The 25,176-nt window shown below is 35.3% G+C and overlaps 1 protein-coding gene across 1 annotated transcript; it reads right to left on the reverse strand.

Annotated features, from left to right (window-relative positions):
* Positions 1–1,235: 1,235 nt before the first annotated feature.
* LOC11407613 (phospholipid-transporting ATPase 3) lies at positions 1,236–18,997 on the reverse strand. Its single transcript, XM_003613437.4, is given in 28 exon segments — positions 1,236–1,584; positions 1,587–1,813; positions 2,293–2,399; positions 2,484–2,846; positions 2,959–3,126; positions 3,209–3,430; positions 3,624–3,863; positions 3,954–4,033; positions 4,151–4,316; positions 5,461–5,673; positions 5,757–5,820; positions 5,897–5,998; positions 6,757–6,899; positions 7,861–7,965; positions 8,038–8,184; positions 9,046–9,162; positions 9,244–9,321; positions 9,415–9,508; positions 9,703–9,824; positions 10,887–10,952; positions 11,177–11,283; positions 12,988–13,084; positions 13,176–13,253; positions 14,222–14,332; positions 15,231–15,312; positions 16,521–16,582; positions 17,200–17,265; positions 18,730–18,997. Coding segments are annotated over 28 exon segments (3,621 nt in total). The 5' UTR covers positions 18,850–18,997; the 3' UTR covers positions 1,236–1,510.
* Positions 18,998–25,176: the final 6,179 nt, after the last annotated feature.

The following is a 25,176-nucleotide window of genomic DNA, read 5'->3' on the forward strand; positions in this document are numbered from 1 at the left end:
TATTTTGATTTGGAATATTAATTGACTATTTATCTGCAGTGAGTTTCACGTTAATCTGTAGAGTGTCCTTTCGGATGAGTGGACTAGGAAAAAATAGTTTATTTATCTCATCTGAATTGGTAAATTTGGGTGAGGGTGGTTTTTAAGAGTCATATTGGCTAATTTATTTATCTCATCAAATATGAGGGTAGTTTTTAAGAATAAAAACAAGCTCCCTAGTTTTTATTCTTACACTTGTTTTTTACTCGTGTGCACCTAATTAATTACCTTAAAAAGGTTAATTCAGTTTGCAACCAAAATTGTGATTAATTCAACTACATGAATTAGCCATAATTTTTAGTATTAATTGATTAAACTATATATATATATATACTCAACTAAACCAATCATATTTTTACATGTGATTAATTAGGTCTCACAGTTGTATGTGTATAAAAAAGCAGGCGTCCATAAACATTAAACAATTGTCTTTTGGTAAAGAACTTTGGAGTTGAGTACGAATTTGAGTAGAAGATTGCTAGAAATTGTATTGATACCAATGCAGTGAGTGAATCAGTTATTACTCTTACAAAAACACCAAGAAACAACATGCTGTAGATTGGAGAACATCCCTACACCCAACCCACACAAACTAAAATTCGACGCTTGCATAACCCCTACTCAAACACATCCGACAATTACACCCATGTATTTCACGTCTCTTGTATATACAGTCCAAACATCATTCTCCTTTTTCATGCATCATTCTAGCATCAATTCTCTTCTATTCACCTTCAGGAACATCCTCCAACTACAACCCTTGTATTTCACTCCTTTTGTATACATGCAAAACAAGGTCACTAAAGAATGGGAAAACTGAAATATTGCCTATTTCCGACAATTAAACGGACTTAAATTCTCTGTAGGGGTTGCTTTATTGCATTTACTGCAGAGCAGTTCAATTTTGAATTCAGAGATTTCAAACTATTTTTCTCAATTAAATCAGCTGCACCGAAGCTACTACACCAAGGCAACCACAGCAAGAATCAAAGCACCAGTAAAACACCGTAGCATTTACACCTTAACCATGTAACTAACTTTTCCACCCCATCTCACTGACCAGACACCAATAGTTTGTGTAATTATTTACCTTCTATATGGGACACATGCTGCATTTGACTACGATATTCTGATTGTATGTATCAAAAACTTAAAAACAGTTACAAAAAACTTGTATGGAAAGTTACGGAAGCAAATTCACAAAACCTCTAGGAATGGACATTGGCCGACTTTCAAAAACTAGTGGAGTATATACATCTGTGATAATCCTTACGCTGCTCTAGTTCCCCCTATGAAAGAAACTATTGTCACAGGAAGAAAGACAAAATATGCGTAAATGAACAAAATATTTACCTAAATGAAAATGACCAATATTTGATATGGCACATTCTAATTTTATAAACCTCCTCCTATGGACGGTTTGCAAACTAAGACTAAAATGAAAGTACATGTACAACCATCCAACACCATATTACTTTTTTTGTACATTCTTCGCCCTGGATCTTGTGCTAGCACGTCTTGCGACATCCCAGGCCTTTTGGGGGCATGTATACCAAGCTGTGAAGCAAAAAATGACTCATAACCAGGCGAATCAAAAGCAAACCCTGTGTGCGTTGATACTTCACGTGGGAGTTGAGATATTTCATGGCTTCTTTCGTCAGACGGAGTCTGGTTCCCTGACTCTAGCAGTCGGACACTGGCAGAGTCATCACTCTCATGTCTATGCAGTTCTTGAATAATTTGATAATCATAAGGGAAGAACCATCTCTGAACCCTGCAACATAGATATTGCAACATAGTTATCAGTTTGACCCTCCCAAGCTATGTGTTACTACCATATATGCAATTGACATAAGTTTCTCATTTAATTGACATGTGTGTGTCACATCCATAAAATAAATTGGTTGTCACCTCAAAGGGCACAACATATCACGATTACCACAAGATCATGATACAACAATATTATCATCAATTAATCATCCGTAGAAAAATTTACTAGTTCTTGAGAGTCAAAACTAGGACCCTTTAGCTTTCGTAACAGGTTGGCTTCCAAAAGATGACTCAACTTGGATATTTTAAAAGAAAGCTTCATGTAAATGGGAATTTTAAATGTCCACGCAAAAGTGATTCATAATTGTGCATCATGATCTATCGTTCCAGAAGTAGATTGATCCTCCAAGGCAACAGCATAATAATATCTCAATAAAAACAAGCAAGACAAAAATGAGTCAAGACTTCAATTTTGAACCTTACCCTAGATAAAGAAAGTCACAAAAAAGTGCCGCAACAGGGACAAGAATTAGCATAATGTAGAAATAAGACGTACTCATCAAGACATATATGACAAAATACACATTCTCCTGCAGGTACATGTAATATAACTTGAGTTAATTGTGCCCAAAGGATAATACCAAAGTATATTCTCCAATAAATAAAAAATTAACCTGTCGATCATAACGAGTTCTGATCCCTGAATATAAGAAAACAAAAAGAAACCATCCTAATATACTTCCACCAACACTAATATAGTGCCATCTTGTGATTGAATTACAGTTCATCAGAAGTCGAAAGTTAACAGTTACTACAACACATGTGAAGGCCATAGTACTAACATCCCAGAGTCCAAATATCTTGCCATCTGAATTTTTAGCACTTAAACTTGAAGAACTCACAAAATAGAAGAATATTAGAGACTGGTAAACGGAAAGAAATGCCCTTATAGCCACAACTCTCCATTTAAAAAAGACATCTCTTATTCCATCCATGTATAGTTCAGGATACTTCATGGATATAGATGCACTAACATCCTGCAGAGGTACAAGTAAAATAATCAGAAACACGTAATCATCTAATAAAGCTAGTATGTGTTTCTGTGGGGGGAAAAACCATAGATCCAGATGATTAGAGAGAATGTGATACCTTGTCATATAGGCCAACCATGACCACAGGAAGCGCAGTGAAGATAACGTTATACAATGACTGAAACCAATCATCATAGAATCTCTGGCCGGAAAACCCAGTTTGCAAGTTAAACCAAAACTGAGTAAGAGTGAAAGTGAGATTCTTGTAAAAGAAGTACATCACCACCTGCAATAACTAAGTTTTAAGGATGCTACAACCAAAAAAAGGAGCTACGGAAATAATTGTATAGTACACAAAGACAAGACACCTGGCATATTCGAAGATATGACCACCGGCCATGAACAAGAAGTAAATCTGCAAGGTAACGAAACTGTGCAATTGCAAAATCACTAGCCATTACTGCTTGCATACCCTCCATCCCGCTTATTCCAACACCAACATGAGCAGCTTGAATCATGCTAACATCATTGGCACCATCACCAATACCAAGTGTTATTTTCCGTGCACCTTTCTTGACCAAAGTTGTGACCTGTAAGCACATGGAGTTATAAGCCAAACAATCCCAAATTCAACAAGGCAAGTAACTCAAGCATGTCTATTAAATAGGATAAAATTGATTAAGAACTACCTTTGATGACTAACATAAACACTACAGAACAACTAGAATATTAATAATGTTTGCAGAAATAACAAAGTCATTGGCATTGATGCAGGAATTTTACCTGTGCTTTCTGCAAAGGAGAAACTCGGCAGCAAACAACAGCATGGCAATTCAAACTCAAATTCAGCAGCATGACTCTCAAACTTGAATCCAGTGCATACGTTAGACATTTTCCATCAATTACAAGTGCTAATTTTGGTGCAGATAAAGAGCTAAAATAGCTCTGTACTTCATCAAGGCACTTCTTCAGCTCTTTCATAACTTCTTCTCTAATAAATCGCGCAGTTTCTACTTGGTCCCCCTAAAGAAATTATAAAACAGTACTGACAATCAGAAATATAAGAACTATGATTACATCAGCAAAACATATAAGTTAAAATATAAAGCTTACCCTGTCTTCAACTTCTCTAATTGCATCAGTTTCTGAACTGATAATGAATTGCTTCATCTCGTTGTTTATTAAATTGCAAGCTGCAGGCAAAGGGTGGAAACACAAATATAAAATAAGTAACGACTAAATTTTAATCATGCACAAAACAATCAATCATCAATATACAGAAAATCTGCCTCCACTCGAAGCAGACTCACCATAGGCAATATTGATTGCTGTTTCAATCTTGTCCCCTGTAAGCACCCAAATTTTTATGCCAGCTCTTTGAAGAGTGTCTATGCAGGCTGGTACTCCATCTTGAAGCTTGTCTTCTATGGCAGTGCTACCAATCAAAATGAGATCATTTTCTATAAGTTCTGCCACCTATATTATCTCCATAGGCATCAGTATAAACACACTAATTCAATTAGTGAAATATGTGAAAATAATCATGCATATCTGCACCAATCATTCATGATTGGGTGCATAGGATTTAAATAACTAGATTATGATTCAGTAGTTTTTTAATATGCAGTTAAAGAAAGATCATTAGAATAAAAAATATAGTTCCAACGAGAATAGCATGTTTATTTATTTCTGATCAACTGAAAACCCTAGCCATATTTGTTGTGGACACCTTGGAATTCCTTCATTGAAGCCTCTAGCACCTTCATTATGCTGTGTTTCTGGAGGTGTCTTGACATAGCAGTCCTTATAAGGTTTGGATAATCCTCACCCCTTGAGCTAACTTTTGTGTTGAGTGCCAAGCACAATTTTTTATATGGTATCCGAGCCTATTCTAGATTTGATATTGGGAAAACCACATTTTCCCACACTTCAGATGTCTAGCTCTAGACATGAAAGGTATGTTGAAAACCGTGGTCGCCTTCATATCCACATTTGCCGACCTCTATTGCAGCTTCAAGCACCTTCATTGTGCTAGGCATAAGAGGGTGTTGGGATCCCACACTAACAATAAGTAGGGCAATTACCAGCTTAACGCATATGAGTATGGGTGATTAACAAAAAAACTCAATGGGTTTCCCTAATACTGACCTCACCCATACCCACATTTAATTATAATATAATCATAATTATAATAATATATCTAAAAAAAATTCAATTTAAATTTAAGAATTTGTTGTTCTAAAAATTCAAAAACAAGAAATTTGTTATATTTAATAATCTCCTTATGTTGCATTTTAACTTGGTAAATAGTTTTATATGTAATGCTTTATAATTAGGCTTGAATAATCTTTTAAATAGTTTTTTTAATGAATTTTTGAAGCATTGTTACTTTTTGATTGATTTTTCATAGTTAATTGAAGCGCAGTGCAGGTGACGCCGTGACAGTTACATGTATTAAAATCGATGCCCACAAGAGTATGTGTATGAGTGCTATAGTACCCTATCCAGACCCTACCCAGTGTCATCCTAATCCATTTATGTCCACAAAAATTTGCCAAGAAACAATAATATTGAGGTTAATATGCACATGAAAGCTACTAGAGCAGAGGATAAAATGCACCTCATCTAACTTCTTTTCCCGATCACTTAGAGAGGATTTAGCTTGAAGGAATTTCTCATTCCAGCTTTCATAAACATCAGGATGTAATTCTTTGTACGCTAGGCATAATGTGCGTAGACCAGCAGATCCAAACTGTTCCAAATGCTCCCTAGTAACTTTTTTAATATCATTAGAACCAGCAACTAATCTCTCATAGATTACATTGTCAGCACCCTGTGAAAAGCAAGATTGGGAAAATATTACCTTATTATCCAAAGTCATGCAATTTTAACCTTAAAGTCTCAATAAACTATTACCTTACAGTACAATACAAGCTTCCCATCCGGATAACGGCACACAACCGATTGACGCTTCCTTGTACTATTAAGGAAACAAAAATTACAAGTGCTACCTAAAATCTTGAAACCATGTACCAAAAAAGGAGATAGATGAGTACCTGTTAAACTCAAGCACATTCAGAATCTCATACGAGACATCTTGAATTTTGTCCATCTTCTCAGCATGAGATTCACGAATATATATCTTTGTAGGTGTACGTCTGGCAAGGAATAATACTGATTAGGATCAACTCAAACTGCAATCACCCTAAAACTCAATTGCTCTATCAAAAAACTGGTACCAGAACCAAGAATCGATGTCCATATTTAGGCTGGGTACAAGGAATAAAATTGCTACTTAGCTTCTAAAATGAAGGCTAAACTCAGACTCAGCTTTCAGAAGATAAGACGAAGTAAACATCACACCCTTTTATAATCTTGTAATAAAGAAAATGGACTACCTTAGAATTTCAGATAAACTCATCCTCACAAAACCCACTAGTAAGGTGAAGACTGCCTAAACATTATATGAAGCACAAGCAGAGTATGAGATCTCGTTTCAATCAAGTGTCTTACATGAAGCACAGGAATTTGATTGCATAATTTTTTACTTGCTTACATTTCTGCATAGGTCATGTGAAGGGATCACTGAGGAGCAAGACAAGTTGACAACCAATTATTCATCGGACAGTATTCGAGACTTGGGTTAGAGAATATCTATTACATAGCAGTACATATAGGAGAGGAGAATCCGGGGATATCATGATCTCATGGATTATGTGTATTTTTTATTCTTGTTTGTTTCAAAGAAGAGACGTTATTGCAACCCTTCTATTTAAACAGTCGTAGACTGCTTAATAAATCACAACAGATTTTACCCATTCTTCTCGTACAAATTACCCATATAAGCTGTATGCAGCATAAAAATTGAGGTAAAAATAAAATGATACAAAAATTTACACACAAAAGAAGTCTGAACCTGTAAAAGAAAAAACCGAAGTTTTTTGCAGCAATAACCAAAGCAGCCTCATCAGGTGATGCAGCTTGGTATCTGATCTTTTCAGGGAACTCGTCTCCCTCAGGAAGCACAGTATGACAAATAGCAAGGCATCTGAAGAATTCCTACATAGCCATTTTTTTAAATTAAATAAATAAAATTGTTTCTTCATGTCATGTAATGTAACAAATCTAACAACAGTGCAACATCCGAGCAACCAAATTCATGTATAAATGAAAAAATAGCAGCTAAGTGCTTAAAAAAAAGGCAAGGTTTAGTAAAAGAGAAATGAAATCTATACAACATGAATCAACTTCTCTTCCAGTAACTGATAGAATTCTAGACCCTCGTCCAAGCTTTGTCGTACCAACTATACTCAAGACTTAGTTGCAATTAAACAGAAAACCTAATTATTACAACAACAAAAAATAGGCCTTTGATATTCTTTCTTTTACCAATTGAAGAGAATTTGAAAACCAAAAGATTATCGACACATAAAATTTCAGCAAAGCTAACATCCAACAATATACTACCATGCAAATTTTGCAATTGAGTACAGGTGTGTAGAACATTATCTAAAATAAAAAACCCTTTATGAGAAATTTCCAAGTACAGAAGTCACACAGGAAATAGACATTGCTTGATGAAAATATTGGCACCAAATTTACACGCTAAAATATAATATAGAGCTACATAACTGTTGATATCGTGAATATATTGTGCAGTTTTTAAAATCTCAGATGCTCAAATACATAAACACAAAATTCTAGGAAACTGAGTTTCTAAATATGCAGCCCAGTCATACATGCGCCCTGCATTAAAGTTCCATCATATTTTAGCTGTAGATAAATCTTGTTACTTTCTAAGATCTATATCAACCAAGAACCTATACTATTGTAATAAAGGATAAGCAAGGAGCTAGCCGACTAATTTACCATTATAAACAAAACACACTTAAGAAAAGTACATAGCTATATATAGATCATCCTTACTCAGTACAAATCAAATATACAGACCATATAAAACAAGCAAAATTGAAAGCTTAAAAACTGTTGTCGCAGATTCAAGTTGAGAAATATGATTTACCTTGCAGCTATCAGGATTCGGCTCATTCCTCCAAGCTCCTCTCATGAGCCTGGCATCATCAAAATTGAAACCCCTCTCTCGCACTGCATTGAGTGAAATATTTTCCTGCAAAGAAAGAGCAGTTCTTTTATAATCACCACCCTTTGACTACTTCTATTCAATGAACATGTGTATTACCTCTAGTTTTATGCCCCTGCGCTCTGCTATTCCCTTTTCAATTTCAGTCACGCCATTTCCATACACCTCTCCTCCAATCGAGCACTTGAAGAACTCCATTAAGTTTCTTGTAAGAGTCCCAGTTTTGTCTGAGAAGATGTATTCAACCTATTCAAATCAGCCAAGTAAAACTGCATAATGCAACTCAGAAATGTGACAAAAATATTACACACAAGTCTACACAAAAACTTTTGTAAGACACTACTTAATATATAGCGTTATTTATATTTAAGAAATATAAAAGTTGGGGAAGTGATGGAGGAAGAGGAGAAATGAGAAAACAAAAAGAATCAAGCACACAACGATTCCAAACCATAAAAGCTATAAATCTAACAAAAAGAATCAACCATAACGACATGAGATAATACTTGAGGGCAGGATTAATCTATCAAAAAGCTACTTAAAACAACATTGATTTTATGAAAAGGACCCTCCCATGTACAGACACTGAAAGGAAGACACCTTAGAATAAGTAAGACGATCCCATAGGAAGAAGTCAGATCTATTCTGGTTGTTGAGAAAAAAGAGAGTAAAGAGGTACTTGAGACTGAAATTCTTGTCTATATTATGTGAGGGGAGGGTACATATATATACACATGAGTCTCCTAATCAATCCCAAGAATTAGGATAAGAATCAACGAAGAAAGGAATTCTAAATAAATATAATCAGTACACTATCACACAATATCCTAACGGGTACTAGACCTATTTACAATATCTCTACGCTCCGCCTCAAGATGGCGCCCGTGCATATAAATTATATGTATTCATCTTTTGTCACATGGAGAGAATCTTTTCTCTAATCCTATTTACAATATCAGACTTACTACACTGACTGGAAAAGATATGTCTGGTTTGGTCATGGAAAATATTTGAATCCACGTGCAATCCTTACACATCCCACAGCTCAAACGAGTGAGCTGTTGCAACTGCTTTTCTTTTGAGAAAACTAAATGTAGAACAACATACCTGTCCAAGTTCTTCATTCAAATTTGAAGTTCTGGCCAATGCTGGAGTATTGGTTTCATAGTGGTACATGCGCAAATCGTTGTTTATAAATTTAGTGGACTGAATAAATTTGATCATCTGATACAACAACAAACACAAATTTACTTCTTCATCAAGACAGCGGCATTTATAGGGCATATAAATGGGTGAGACACAAACCTCTATCGATACATAGAGTGAAATGGGGATGATTGTTGAGTATAAAGTGATGAGGGTAAACATGGTCAGAAGAAAAACCTGAAAACATGGCAAGTAGAACCAACAGAAAGTAAGTCAAGAGGAAAAGAGATAAAGGAAATGACTGTTAATCTCAATGTGAAATATATGTACCACAAATCTATTTCTTGGATTGAACTGTGCTAAGCCGTTCTCTTCTGATGAATCAAGATGCAAATAGAAATACTTCTTGTTTACAAAGATAGCACTGCAATTTTCACAAATCCACGAACATCATTCATAGATAAAGAGAATATAGTTGTAGAAATTCTAATAATAACATAAATAAATCTAATGTAGTGTGTAAATAAAACTAGCCCCATCACCCTCTCATTAGGGTTCTCACAAACAAACAGTTAAATAATTGAATGACAGGCGTACTGATCGTTTTTACAAACACACCTGCCTATAGCTCCTATAAAACACATCATAAAGAGAGTTGCAAATAGAGTGAGTATGAGCTTGTCAAGCTTCCTCTCCAATGTACTTCTTTTGGAAGGAACATTCATAGCATTCATCATCACCTGAAATGTATTCCAAATGTCGTTAAAACAGTCTATGAACATTCACAGAAGGAAAACATGCTACTACTGCCACAAGGGGTAAAAACAACTATAAAAAACTATGAGGCAAATAAAGCTCGAGTAGTTTCAAGCAACTTAGTCAAGACAACTCACAAATTAACCCACACTACATCAGGAAAAATCACAAATAGTGTACAAAAACTTGCAAGTGGTGCTCACAATTTTGAGATACCATTGCCATAAACTTGCAAATAAATGCACATATATCAAAACAACCATGAAGAAAGTGAACAGTTGTTCTCTCCTTTGCATACACCATCTTCACCTAAAAGAATAATCACGAACAGGGAGACATAAGGTGGTTGGAGGAGGAATGTAGAATAGAAGTGATAAAGAGGTCATGGGTTCAACTCCCCTCTCTAACAAAAATAATAACTAACTACTAACACTGGCCATTTCGTAAAATAAAATAAAAGAATAATCACAAAATTTGGTATTGTTGAGAGTCCCACTTTGAATAGTGATACGACGTAACGGGTTTTATAAGTGGAAGGAATCTCTCACCTTACAAGCTGGTTTCGTAGGATTGAGCTTGGCTCAATCTATATTCTAAGACACTATTGGAGTATATCCTAAATTCATTTGAGCTACTCGTTATTGGGCACCTGGGTCGCGCTATAAATGTTCAGTCTTGTGTGTGAGGGGAGTATTGAATTTGAAAGTCCCACATTGGATACTGATATTTCCGAAGAGCTTTTATAAGTGAAAGGTATCCTTCACCTTACAAGCCTATTTGGTGGGGTCGAGTTAAGTTCAACCTAAATTCAAAGAGGTACCATGTGAAAATTGAAGAGATGAAAGAAATGCTAATGACGATTGTGATTTATGACAACATCAAACAAGTGAACAACAGCAGTATGTCGTTAGCACTACATTTCAGCAATTAATGCACACTGCAATTACATTTTTATGACCATATTTTGACTAAATGTAAGACCAGGGACTAGAAATTTGAAAGAGGTGTCAATGAATCATCATTCGGCATCATCTCATAGTAGAAACCTTTGTTTCATGTCCTGTGAAAATAACAACCCCAACAATATGTCCTGTATTCCTGAGGCTGCATCCCTGAAAAATTAGGAAATTTCAACATGTCAATACCAGTTTGGTTACACAAGTAGTACAAAACATAAGTATTTGTCATTGTTATTAAGCAATATCTAAAGTTTTAAAAATATATCAAGAAGTGAACTTCACAAGTCCTATCACTTCCAACAGTTATGGCTTATTACTATTTAACAAATGGTATAAGAGCTCAAAAAAAAAAAATAACAGAAAAAAATATATCATACTCGCAACAGAAGTTGATTTGGACTGAGAGGAAGTGTTTGGTCTTGAATTATAAGATTTCCAGTGAAGGTATACAATGAATTGTTTGGTTGTTCACACTGAATTTCACCTGCAAGTTGTTTAAGAAATTATACATCACAACTTAGAACTAAATGGGCCATAAGTGAAGTTTTGCAAAAACCATGGTGACTGTAAAGTGTTTTTGAGTAGCAGTAGGAAGAAAGGATAATATTTTCCCCTGGAGTTTTATTTATCACAATTCACAAGAGAAAATGGTTACACAAGAGAGCTATTCTCCCCTCAAAAGGGATACCCAGTGGAAGAAAGTATTTTCCAAACAGATCCCTAAAACAGAAAGCAAAATCTTATTTATAGAACTTTCTATACAATCTCAAGCATAGCGACCTATGACAGAAAACTAACAACCTAACTAACTATAACTACCATAAAAAGAAAATTAAACAACTAATACAGAAGCATAAACTAATTCCTATTTTTAAACTTCTTCCTGTAATAGACTTGCAGAGTCCTTTTTGTTGGTTCATTACTGTCTTGCCTAAGAGTAACTGACCTATATCAATCTGATTTCTGATATGAATTGTGCCTTATACCTAAAGAAATCAAAAAGGAAGACATTCTTGAAAAGCCACACAAAGTTCTGTAGTGTATGGACAAACACAATTTAGGAGTTCCTAAAAAGTTTGGGAAAATTTACCAGCATAGCAAGGTCAATACACAAGTAGTAGGAGAAAAAACTAGGATTTTTGTAGCCAGTTAGTGCTCAGCCAATGAGCAGCAGAGATGCCATGTAAAAGAATTTCTGGATTTATGGAAACTAACAGGGGAATAGTGACAGAATTAGGTCCCTGGTGATGGTAATACTAGAAATTAGAATAACATGTTGACATAAAGTATTAGAGAGAAACTGTGTATGTTGGGTGTAACTGCTCTCTTCTTTGTAGTGTGATGGTGATAAATCACAGCTATTCAACAGCTAACTCACATCCTAATCATGAGCCAACAATCAGAAATCGTCATAATTACAGTTAAATGTGTGACGATTATATTTGATGCAATTAACCAGTATTGTTAGGGATATTTCTATGGTCCCATATGTTCAGCTCAGGTAAATATAATTTGCTCTAGCATCAAATACTGTTAAACAATCAGAAATCGTCATAACAATCAGAAATTGACATAACTACAGTTAAATCGCCCCGTAAGTGCATCTCAACTGGTAGCTGCAGGGACATTTGATGTGTTAGGGCTCGGGATTGCCTACTTCTCCACACTTAAGGAGTGTGGATCTCACCACTAGGCTATTTGAACGGGACAAAAAAAGCTATAAGGAGTTCATAATAAATTAATAATTATTCATACATGGTGGAAGGATAATTTCTACATTTTTTTGGGGAACTCGGTATCCGCATCGAGGGCCGACTAATCCGAGGGGTCCAATCCCACCGTCCACTTGTGGGGAGCCCATTTAAACCCAAAGCAAAGTTCTGTATGGACTAGCCCACCAAGATTGGCACCGGGGGGGATTGAACCTGAGACCTTGATAGGAGCACACTGCAAGGTCCCAAGCCAACACCACTCAAATAGAGTCAAACAGTATGATGCAAGAACAGTTATATTTACCACCAAAGCTAGAAAGAAAAATCTGAGAATCTGAGATAAAAAAGTAGTTGGTAGGTTCATCAAGTATTCTTCAATAACAAATCAAATGCACCACATAGAATCACAGAAAATTATAAGAAGGTAAATCAATGATGATGCTCAAAAAATGTAGGTCAATCAATAAAATCTGAACCTTTAAATTCAGATGCCTTCTCTGGAGTCACGTAATCCCAAGTCTTTTCCAATGCTTTTCTAATCTTCAAATTGGTTTCCCCATCCAAATTAGCAGTCTATAACCCAAAACCCACGATTAATAAACTGCAATGACTGCCTAAAGAATGACAAAACAACACAATTTCAGATTGAAATGAATGAATAAACCTCGATGTAGCAGACGCCATCTACATTTGTACTAGCTAGGAAAAGCAAATCTGCAGGAATGAATCCATCCTGCTTAACCTGCAACAACGAACAAAGTTATCTTCACTGTAAATAGAAACACCCACAATGAAGTCAATAAAAGCAGCTTGAGAAAATGAATTGCAGTGGACGCAGATTACATACATCTGCAAGACTACAACCAAAACTAACAGGAACAATTTAAAATATTGACAAACGAATTTGATAACATAAAAATAATTAGTTTAATTCCCCAGCCAGTTTCCTTATGACCAATAGAAAAAGAAAACCACACAAAAAAGTTGTATATGAAAAGAAATATTTATTCAGAAACAGACACTTCAATATGCAAATAAAATCCCACATGAGCACATACTTAACAAAGAATTCCAACCACATTGATCTATGAACTCTACTCATACTGCTGCAACAACACACAGGAAATAGCAGAAAGGGGGATGAAATATGGACACGAGATCATTCTTACTAATATTGAATGACACAAAGCTGGAAAAACAACTGTCATCTAGATATGGGTCAGGGATGATAATAAGGGATTTCTCTTACAAGATAATGAGAAGTTTATCAGTTGTAGGAGGAAAAAGCATTATTTTGAATGTGTAAAACAGAGATTCTAGGCAAAAACATTACTCCCTCTGTCCCTAATCTTTATTCCTTTAAGCTTTGGACACATATTAAGAAATAATAAATTTAGACAAATATAAAAAAATTTACCCTTAATTTGTTTTATAGAAGTAAAATTCATTTAACCCATGCTTTTGGATTTGTATGTATACAAAGGGAAAAGCATGTTTAATTGTATCTTGGTTCAGTAAAACAACCAAAGTTTTGGGACAAAAACAAAAGGCTAAAAAGTCCAAAGATTAAGGATGGAGGGAGTATAATCAACAAGTGATTTGAAAGCGTACAGCCTATTACCATTTTACTATTAATGATACCCTTGTAAGCACAAGTTCAAAATGCAAATATGTCAAAATAAGATATTAACATAAATATACTTCACTCACCTTAACAATGTCACCAACTTGCAATTTTTTCCATGGTATAGACACCCACTCTTTGTCTTGCAAAATATCTATCATGTTATTGTTTATGGCCATGTCATTTTGAAAACGTTTCTGTTGAACACAATTTAAGAAAACTAAATAAATAACCTGAATAATTTAGAGTGAGTAACTTTGTATTACTCAACCAAACTATACAAACTTATATACAAGAGAGAATATGTCTAAAAAATGAAAATAAGAAAAAGAACCTACTACGACTAGGGAACTTTAACAAAGGTGATAGACATAAATAATAATAATCTTGATTACGATTATAATCAACGAAATCAATAAGAGGAATAGAGGCCCATTACTACTTCCATGATCAAAAAAAGGTCGACAATATTTAATTAAGGATGCCATCAGAAAAATTCAAGATGTTAAATCATAACCATATAAGAAGAAGGGGAGCCTTGACGCGACAGATGGAGTTGATAGTTGATACTGTGACTAGAAGAACACGAATTCGAGTGATGGAATCAACCTCATGCAAAGGTAAGGTAAAGCTTCCTACATCAGACTCCCCATGGGTTCAATCTTCGAGTGGAGTCTACCATGGAAGGAGCTTTGTAGTACTAGGTTACCCTTTTTATGAGGTCATAACCATGTCTCTTTATGGTATTTTAAAATAATAAATTAAGACAGAAGAAAATACAAGGAATGTGGAAGTAAAGGGATACTACATCATGAAAAATGGAAAACAAACAACAAAGAAAAATAGAAAACATTGGAAAAACTGTCAAATTAATCTGCAACGTTAAAAAAACCCGTTAATCTGCACACAAGTAAACTGTATAATAAAATGTTTATTTCTACCTAACTTTCTCCTGTAAGATTGTTGTTTGCAATTTCCAACGAAATGCTACCAGAAAAATGAAACCACAATCTCCTTGACCTCAAAGACTTGTGGAAAACTTATATAAAGAAGAAAACAATAACAATGCACAAGGAAAGCAAATAGCATTCTCACCCAATCCTCAAAAGCTTCCTTAATAAGAGAGAGAAGAAGCACCATAGATAGAGGAAGCACATTAGTAATCGGAGACACGGGGCTACAACATCAGAAAAAATATAATTATTAATTACAGTTATTCATCTTTTTAATACAGCAATTTGACTGATTTTGATTTACAGAAAAATTACAAAGTCGCAGAGAAAATAATATGAATCACACAAACAGATCAAGTACATATTGATAGTAACCTTCACAATAATTAAAGCAAGACAGAGAAGAGAAGTATAATGCAAAGACAGAGTAAAATGGGACAAAGCAATAAGTCGTATAAGGGACAAAGTATCATAAAATCAATGTGAAAATTACAATCAAAATCAATAAAATTATGACAGTCTGTTTTATGTACAAAAAAATAAGGGACTAGACAGCACAAGAATAATTATTCCATGTTTGACTTAAGTGGATGAAAAACACAACAAAAAAGTTGACGAAGATAATCGCAAAAACCCAATATCTTGTTAGTCAGTGAACCATGAAACAACTTCTTGTGTCATAAACAAACAAATTAAAAGACAAAAATATGTGTTCCTGCTAAAGAATTTTGTCCTCTCTTCTATATCTCTCCTCTCTCTATATGAAGGATAAAATGTCTTCAAAACAATATATATATATATATATATATATATATATATATATATATATATATTGTAAAGAGTATTGTAGTAAACTTCACATTATTTTGTTTGAATTGTACATTGTCCACCAATTAAGATACAGTTACTCTTTGTCTTGAAAATCAAGGATTTGCCCTGGGTTGATCTTCTTACTTGTGTTTTAAAGTGCACCCTAGAAATTGCTAAAAATTCAGCATGACATCTATAAAAGCTTCATATAGAGTAGTTCAGCAAATGTAACTTCAGTTGAATTATCAATTTATCAACGAAAGCACTCAAGTAGTCATGTAGTAATAAGAAATCAGAAAGAACAAATTAAAAACGAGGCTCATATCTTCAAAAAAAAAAAACGAGGCTCATATAATAAAACCATTGATGAAGGCTGCACTGGCATCAAGAAAGCCCATGTTTACAGATAAAATGCCTTAACATAATGGTTCTTTCTAATAAGAACTAACAAGCTGGAAAAGCTACTGTCGACTTTAGTCTATATCTGGAAGATAAGAGGTCAACTGAAGAAAATAAATTACTCCTGTTCCCATTCAGTCAGTATACCCTTTTCTCACAATTTAGCTTGCGAGTAGAAAAACAACCATCTAATCTAATTGTGAATTAACTAACATATACGTACCTGATTGGTGTGGTAGAAAGAATAGAGATTGTAAGAAAATACAGATTAGCAACCCGCCTGAACTGCATGATAAACAGGAATTTCTATCGTTAGTTAAATAAAAGGATTGTTTAGTTAGAAACAGATTGAACTCATTGACCCATACAATTCAGTATAAATTAATTCAGGCACAAAAAACAGTAATAAATTATTTTGAGCCGTTATTGCTTTGACTTCACGACATTCACATATTTTAAAACAATACCCAAAAGCCATTTTATTTGTGCCAAATAAATCAAAAAGCCACTGGACTCCACCACCGTGATTTTGCATCAATGATGATTGAAAGAAAGCTAATTTAAGAGTAACTAGAATAAAATGCCTTATACAATCACATAACTTGAAAAAAGTGATATTCCAGGACTAGGGTGGCATTCTTAACACAACATCTACTTAGAACCAACCAGATTCATAAAAATTGTGAAAACTGAAAAGTGATCATATATATGACACCGTAAAGACAAAAGGCATGCCATCTGCAACAATCATCCTATGTACTTTGAAAAACAGGTGATGAATAAAGCTTCAGCAACAGTGCAACAATTCATATAATGGCGACCCAAGCTTGTAAGCTTTCAATAACTAATTGAATGCATCACACTCCCAAGAATCAAAATCAAAAAACTTAAAAGTAACTTACCTGTTCAAACAATCCTTTTGGCAAAAAAGTGAAAAAGTTGTACTTTGTAGTGGATATTGAATTCCCCTGGCATAATGCATATCAATTAACAAAAAATCTCAAAGTATAAGTGTGAATGAATATACAATATAATATCATCCATGAAGCAGAAATCTCGAAAACGTAATATAAGTGAACTTATTTCAATGATAAGTTCAGCAAAATGACACTCCATTCTGTTTCAGTGTGTTCATAATTGTGCTAGATTGAAACTACACTCTTAAACGATATTCCTGTGCAATGTGTCGGGCTATCTTCTTTCAAGTTTCAACCAATAAGTTCAGTAAAAGAACCGAAGAAAAAGATACTGAAAGTTGATTAAGCAGTGCAAAATATTTCACAAAGTAGAATGCTATTACTCTTTCACCCTGTTAGAGATCACTAGGAACCGCTTAGTTCATAAAGAAAATGACTTTTCACTCTGAAAATATAAAGTATACATTAACTACCATAAACAACATGGCTCAGCTGATAAAATCTAAAACTCAAGATTCCACACTCAACAACATTTCTCAATTTCAAACCAGTGTTTGTAATTGAGTATCGCAAAAAATATCAATTTGTTCTAATTTTGTGACGCTACATGGCTATAGGCTATAGTGCCACTAAAATTGTTATTTGGGGACACGTTGTATAAAATAGTGTATCGCAAAACAATAGCAATTTGTCTAGACAAACAATAAATGTATCCTGCAAGTGACAAATCTCAAATCAAGCCAAAAATTGTCCCAAAATAAGCATAAATTTAAATTTATGTTTTCAATGTAACCATAATTATTTTAATCCAATTCTTTGTTTTATTATTATTACATATTTTAATCCAATTCTACCTCAAATTGATGCAACTATATACATTATTCTCAAGTTAATTATGCTCAATTATGCATTTGCAATAATGTTAGGGTTTAATTCATATCGAAAGAGTTTTTACAATATAAATTAATCATAATTGTTAGGTCATTAAAAATAACTTTATCTTACTCATAATCACTTCTAAAGTCACACACATGATTGATTGTGATGTGTTGACAGCTACGAAGCACAGATACTCCTCGGATTAGGTGTGTCTCAATGTAGTTATGTATACACCAACATATACGATACATTGAATTATATCATTTCTCAAATTACTATCGGTGTCTGCGTATTTGTGTCCGAGTCTGTGCTTTATAGTTAATAATGAAAATGTTGTACAATTGGTATAGTCCTTCATATACTTACATATTTTCAATTTTTCATAATCATTTTAAAACAATGTAACACTCAAGATCAATTTCGGAGTAATAAAAAATACTAATACTGAACAAAATTCATGAAATCAAAATCACCAACTTCGGAAAACGAACTCACACGAGTTCCAGAAACTAAAATCCTAAAAAAAAAAAAAAAAAACGCAATGCCGAAAATATCAAGATTCTACGGTTACGAAAATTTCGTTGGAGCAACGAAATCGGAAAAGTGCAATGCGGTGAAGAAATGGATGGAGCGAACCTTGAATCGAAGATGATGATTGGCTAGCCGATCGTTACAGAAGATGGTGCGGTTACCAGGAGCTTGAGGCTTGACTCGGCCGATTCGAACGTTTCGAGATGAAGGAACGCTCTGGTTCATTGTGAAAAGTCGAATTGATTGAAGAGAGAAAGAATGAGGAAGATGAAGGTTACGGTTTTGGTTTGAATTTAACCGTACATTGTTTGTGTTTTGGTTATTCTGTGGCGAATATGAAGAAAGGATGAAACTGAAAATGAGAGATGCGCTATTTAAACCTTTATTATTCTCTTCAGTTTTCGAACCCGCGTTCGTTCCACTTCATTTTCATTAATTAATACTTACTTTTTTTTTAATTCAATAAATACTTACTTCTAGAAAAGATAAATAAATTTGACAAAAAAATATAAAAAAAATACTTTGAGATTTTTTTTTTTTTTATTTGAACTAGATATCTTATAGACGACCAACGCAATATATGACAAAGTTATCTTTCAAAAGATTTAACATTACTGTATTTTAAAGGTTGAATTTGACTCGAAAATACTTTACTGTCCTATTCAATTTGTTCATGTATGAACACAGGGTTTACCTTTTGAGCAGGGTGTATGTGTTAGGAGTCTCACATCGAGTAGATAAAAATGCTCGGTGTGGTACTTAGGTCACGAGATTCTCCCAACTAATGGACTAATCTTTTGGGTTGGACTCTCTTAATGGACTTCAATTCTAACAGTATGTCGCTCGTCAATTATCTGACTCATCGCGATAGGTTGTTTGTTCCTTCTCCAAGCAACAGGGGTTGTGCCTGCAAAAGACATTATGATGCTTCTGTTATGTCAACTCGAAAGAGGTTGTCATCTTCTGGTTCTGCTCTTGTTGAGACTTCATGTGTTGCTACTTATTTAGATTCTCTTTCTACTAGTTCTTATGTTCCAATAATGAAGGACACCTCAAAGAAAACCATAAAGCCCCGAGCCAGATAATTTACATGTGAGGAAATATAGGGGTTGTCAAGGTGGGTTGAAGTTAGGAGTGTCCACCCTATATGATTGGGCAAAGTATTTGCCCGAGTTTATTGATAATGGGGAATCCTCTTTCAAGTTATTTTAGAAAGTTGCCGATAATTATTCTTAGTTGATTAACCACCTAATGTAGAAAGATAATGATATAATGAATCAAGAAGGTGTTCCAAAGCCCATGTTAAGAAAAGAAAGCAAGAGAAGAAGGTAAAAAATGAAAAGTCCAATATTGAGAAGACCATAAAAAACCTTCGTAAATTATTGGAGTATGAGATCAAAATTCACATGGGCGCTCAAAGGGTTGCTTCAGACATTGAAGTTTAGATCAAAGGCCTAAAACTCCAAGTGAAAGATTTGGAGTATAAGGTGGAGAAATTAAGGAAAGACAAAGGTTCCTTCGAGGAAAAAGTCAAGGTGGCAAAGGTGATAGTTTGTTTGAGGTTTTTATGCAACTGTATCAATCAGGCTAAGGTGATAGTTCTAGGTGGAAGCTTTGAGGCGCACTATACCAAAGTAGTACAAGGTGGAGAAATTATAAGTGATGTTGATGAAGATGATAATGGAGATGATGTAGAGGAAGAAAAGGAAATCAATTATGACGGCGACGACGATGATGAAAAAGAAAAAGTTGTCGATGTTAATTGTAACGCCCCATTTTTATTTAATTATTTTTAGTTGATTTAAAGTCTTTTTATATGATTTTTAAATGATTTACGTTGATTTTGTGGTGTGGTATATTTTATTAAATGACTATTTTATTATTTAATAGAATAAGTGAGAAATAGGATTTAATTGGAGTTTGGGGGTTTTACGAGAATTAAGTAAACTTAGGGGGAGTAAAGTGAATATTGGGAAGATTATATTTATAAAAGAATTAGAAAATAGAAGTGAGGAAAGCAGTTTTTACGTACAACAGAGAAAAGGGAGAAAAGTCAAGAAAAGGGAAGAGAACCAAGAAGGGCTGCGATTTCGATTATCTAAGGTAAGGGTGAGGCTAACTTACATTAATTTTAGTGTATATGATTCTGATTATGTTTTAACAAAAGTTATGAACAATTTGGATAATTGGGAATTAGGGTTATGATGAGAATTGATGATTAAATGATGGAATTAGGGTGAATTGATGTAGTAATGATGAACAGACCTTAGATGTTTCATATATTGGTGTTTAGAATCAGTTTTAAGGTGAGAACAATGGGTTTGGGTGAATTTTTGAGAAAAACTGTAACCTGGCCGTACTGTTATTCATCGCTCGCCTCCCGAGTGATGAACCTCGCCATAGCGAGTGATGAAGATCATCGCTCGCCTCGCGAGCAGGAGTGGTCGCCTCGCGAGTTGCATTTCGCAGCTCGCCATAGCGAGCAAGTTTACTCGCCGTAGCGAGTGTGGGCAGAGAGCTTGCAAGATTTTGTGTTTTTGAGCTGTGAGTTTAACCTTGGATGTTTATGAGGGCCTGAACATGTACTCTAATGATTAGGCAAAGTTTTAGAATGAGATTGAACACGGGAATAAGACAGAATGGATTCTTGAGCGTTTTACCCTAACTCGCCGTGGCGAGTAGAGGCTCTCGCCTCGCGAGCTAGTGCTTTACAGACTGCCGTGTTTAGGTTTCTTGTGGTTTTGTCACACGAGTAGTTGTGAGTTGAACTTTGGGATAACAATGAAAGACGTATAGGATATAAATGATGAACTGTGAAGCTGGTCATGGCAAATTGAGGTTATTAATGTGATAAAATTGTATAAGTAATACTTAGATTATGTGAAAATGCTAGACATCATTGAATTGTATAAGATATTGTTATATCATGCTGTCGTATACTGTTGTGTTGCCGTTGATTGATTATGATTGTTAATGATCGCTGATTTATACTTAACTGCATTCAATTAGAATGAACAATGTGTTGGTTCGAGTTGTAAGTGGCGAGCTGTCGTTCCAAGTAACGGAGTCATAGGTGGTTGATGTTGATCGAGTTGGGGAGTGAGTCATAGTTATTATGCACGGTCGTTGTCGTTGCCTATGTTGTCGTTGTCGTAGTTGAGTTGTATGCTGATATACACAAGTTGAGTCCTTCATGATTAGGAAATCGTTGAGGGCTCATGCCCTGGAATGTTAATCATTCAACCGTTGAGGGCTCATGCCCTGGAATGCCTTGTCATTCAACCGTTGAGGGCTCATGCCCTGGAATGCCTTGTCATTCAAATTGTTGAGGGCTCATGCCCTGGAATGCTTTGTCATTCAACCGTTGAGGGCTTATGCCCTGGAATGTTCATCATTCAAATTGTTGGGGGCTTATGCTCCGGAATGCTTAGTCATTCAACACGTTGAAAATAGTACCACGTTGTAGTTGTTGTTGTTGAGGTTGTCGTTGATGTAGTTGTTGTAGTTGTTGTTGTTGAGGTTGTCGTTGATGTAGTTGCTGTTGATGTTGTTGTTGAGGTTGTCGTTGATGTAGTTGCTGTTGATGTAGTTGTTGAGGTTGTTGTAGATGTCGTTGTAGATCATGTAGTGGTCGTTGTCGTTGACGGAGAGATTGAGTCGTTGTTGTCACTATTGGTTGATTTAGTAAGTGTTGTTAAAGTTGAAGAATCATGAATATCATTGTTGATTATATATTGTTAATTATGTTTATTTAATTAAGTTGTTAAATGCAGTTGATGATTATATATACATCTATTATTATTGTTTGTGAATCTCACCCCTTCTGTTTGAATGTTGCCTCGACCGTGGGTAACGTGCAGGTATTTCTGAGTAGTAGGTGCGGTGGCTCAACTGTCTAGGGCTCTGATACGTTCGGGATGGGGATTAGATATATTCATTTTCATTCCTTATGTATCAATTTTGGAACATGTCTTTGGAGTTTTATTGTGATGGAATAAAGCCTTGAAAATTAATTATGTTGAGGCCTTCGTGCCAGATTTAGTGAAGGATGTTTAATGTTGAAAAATATTCCGCTGCAATTTATTGAGGTTAAATTAAATAGTTTTACATTCTATTTAAGAAATTTTGAAAAGCAGTGTAACACTCCGTTGTTGATTTAAACTCTGATTTTATTTATAAATATAATTGTTGGGAAGTCGGGGTGTTACAATTGGTATCAGAGCAGGTTGGTCCGTCCGGCCAAGTAGTAGAGTCGTGTTGAGCCACCTAGGATAGAGTGTCAACTTTAATGTTGCTTTTTGTTGTTGTTCTGATTGTTGTTTGTGGTGTAGAGTTTTAAAATGGCTGGGAGAAATGATGCTGCTATTGCTGCTGCGCTTGAGGCTATAGCTCAAGCTGTAGGACAACACCCACAAGCTGGTGCTGGTAACGATGGAGTAAGAATGTTGGAAACTTTTTTGAGAAATCATCCACCAACATTCAAAGGAAGGTATGACCCTGACGGAGCCCAGAAGTGGCTCAAGGAAGTTGAAAGAATTTTTAGAGTTATGCAGTGTTCAGAGGTGCAGAAGGTGCGGTTTGGTACGCACATGTTAGCTGAAGAGGCAGATGATTGGTGGATAAGTCTTTTACCTATGCTTGAACAAGATGGTGCTGTGGTGACCTGGGCTGTGTTCAGGAGAGAATTCCTGAATAGGTATTTTCCGGAGGATGTCCGAGGGAAAAAGGAAATTGAATTTCTGGAGCTGAAACAGGGGGATATGTCAGTTACGGAGTATGCTGCTAAGTTTGTGGAACTTGCTAAGTTCTACCCTCATTACAGTGCAGAGACAGCGGAGTTCTCCAAGTGCATTAAGTTTGAGAATGGCTTGAGAGCTGACATTAAGAGAGCTATTGGGTATCAGCAGATCAGAGTCTTTTCCGAGTTGGTGAATAGCTGCAGGATATATGAGGAGGATACCAAAGCTCACTATAAGATTAGGAATGAGCGGAGGAACAAGGGTCAACAAGGTCGTCCGAAACCCTACAGTGCTCCTGTAAACCAAGGGGAACAGAGATTGACTGATGAGAGGAGACCTAAGAGGAGAGATGATCCTGCTGAGATTGTTTGCTACAAGTGTGGTGAGAAGGGCCACAAGAGTAATGTTTGCAATGGTGAGGAGAAGAAGTGCTTCCGATGTGGGAAGAAAGGGCATACAATAGCTGAATGCAAGCGTGGTGATATTGTTTGTTTCAATTGTGATGAGGAAGGTCATCTTAGTTCGCAGTGCAAGAAGCCTAAGAAGGGTCAGGCGAGTGGAAGAGTGTTTGCTTTAGCTGGTACTCAGACAGCGAATGAGGATCGTCTGATCTGAGGTATATTTTCGAGGACGAAAATTCTTCAAGTTGGGGAGAGTTGTAACGCCCCATTTTTATTTAATTATTTTTAGTTGATTTAAAGTCTTTTTATATGATTTTTAAATGATTTACGTTGATTTTGTGGTGTGGTATATTTTATTAAATGACTATTTTATTATTTAATAGAATAAGTGAGAAATAGGATTTAATTGGAGTTTGGGGGTTTTACGAGAATTAAGTAAACTTAGGCGGAGTAAAGTGAATATTGGGAAGATTATATTTATAAAAGAATTAGAAAATAGAAGTGAGGAAAGCAGTTTTTACGTACAACAGAGAAAAGGGAGAAAAGTCAAGAAAAGGGAAGAGAACCAAGAAGGGCTGCGATTTCGATTATCTAAGGTAAGGGTGAGGCTAACTTACATTAATTTTAGTGTATATGATTCTGATTATGTTTTAACAAAAGTTATGAACAATTTGGATAATTGGGAATTAGGGTTATGATGAGAATTGATGATTAAATGATGGAATTAGGGTGAATTGATGTAGTAATGATGAACAGACCTTAGATGTTTCATATATTGGTGTTTAGAATCAGTTTTAAGGTGAGAACAATGGGTTTGGGTGAATTTTTGAGAAAAACTGTAACCTGGCCGTACTGTTATTCATCGCTCGCCTCCCGAGTGATGAACCTCGCCATAGCGAGTGATGAAGATCATCGCTCGCCTCGCGAGCAGGAGTGGTCGCCTCGCGAGTTGCATTTCGCAGCTCGCCATAGCGAGCAAGTTTACTCGCCGTAGCGAGTGTGGGCAGAGAGCTTGCAAGATTTTGTGTTTTTGAGCTGTGAGTTTAACCTTGGATGTTTATGAGGGCCTGAACATGTACTCTAATGATTAGGCAAAGTTTTAGAATGAGATTGAACACGGGAATGAGACAGAATGGATTCTTGAGCGTTTTACCCTAACTCGCCGTGGCGAGTAGAGGCTCTCGCCTCGCGAGCTAGTGCTTTACAGACTGCCGTGTTTAGGTTTCTTGTGGTTTTGTCACACGAGTAGTTGTGAGTTGAACTTTGGGATAACAATGAAAGACGTATAGGATATAAATGATGAACTGTGAAGCTGGTCATGGCAAATTGAGGTTATTAATGTGATAAAATTGTATAAGTAATACTTAGATTATGTGAAAATGCTAGACATCATTGAATTGTATAAGATATTG

The sequence above is a fragment of the Medicago truncatula genome, chromosome 5 (genome assembly GCF_003473485.1).
Source record: "Medicago truncatula cultivar Jemalong A17 chromosome 5, MtrunA17r5.0-ANR, whole genome shotgun sequence".
Lineage (NCBI taxonomy): Eukaryota > Viridiplantae > Streptophyta > Magnoliopsida > Fabales > Fabaceae > Medicago > Medicago truncatula.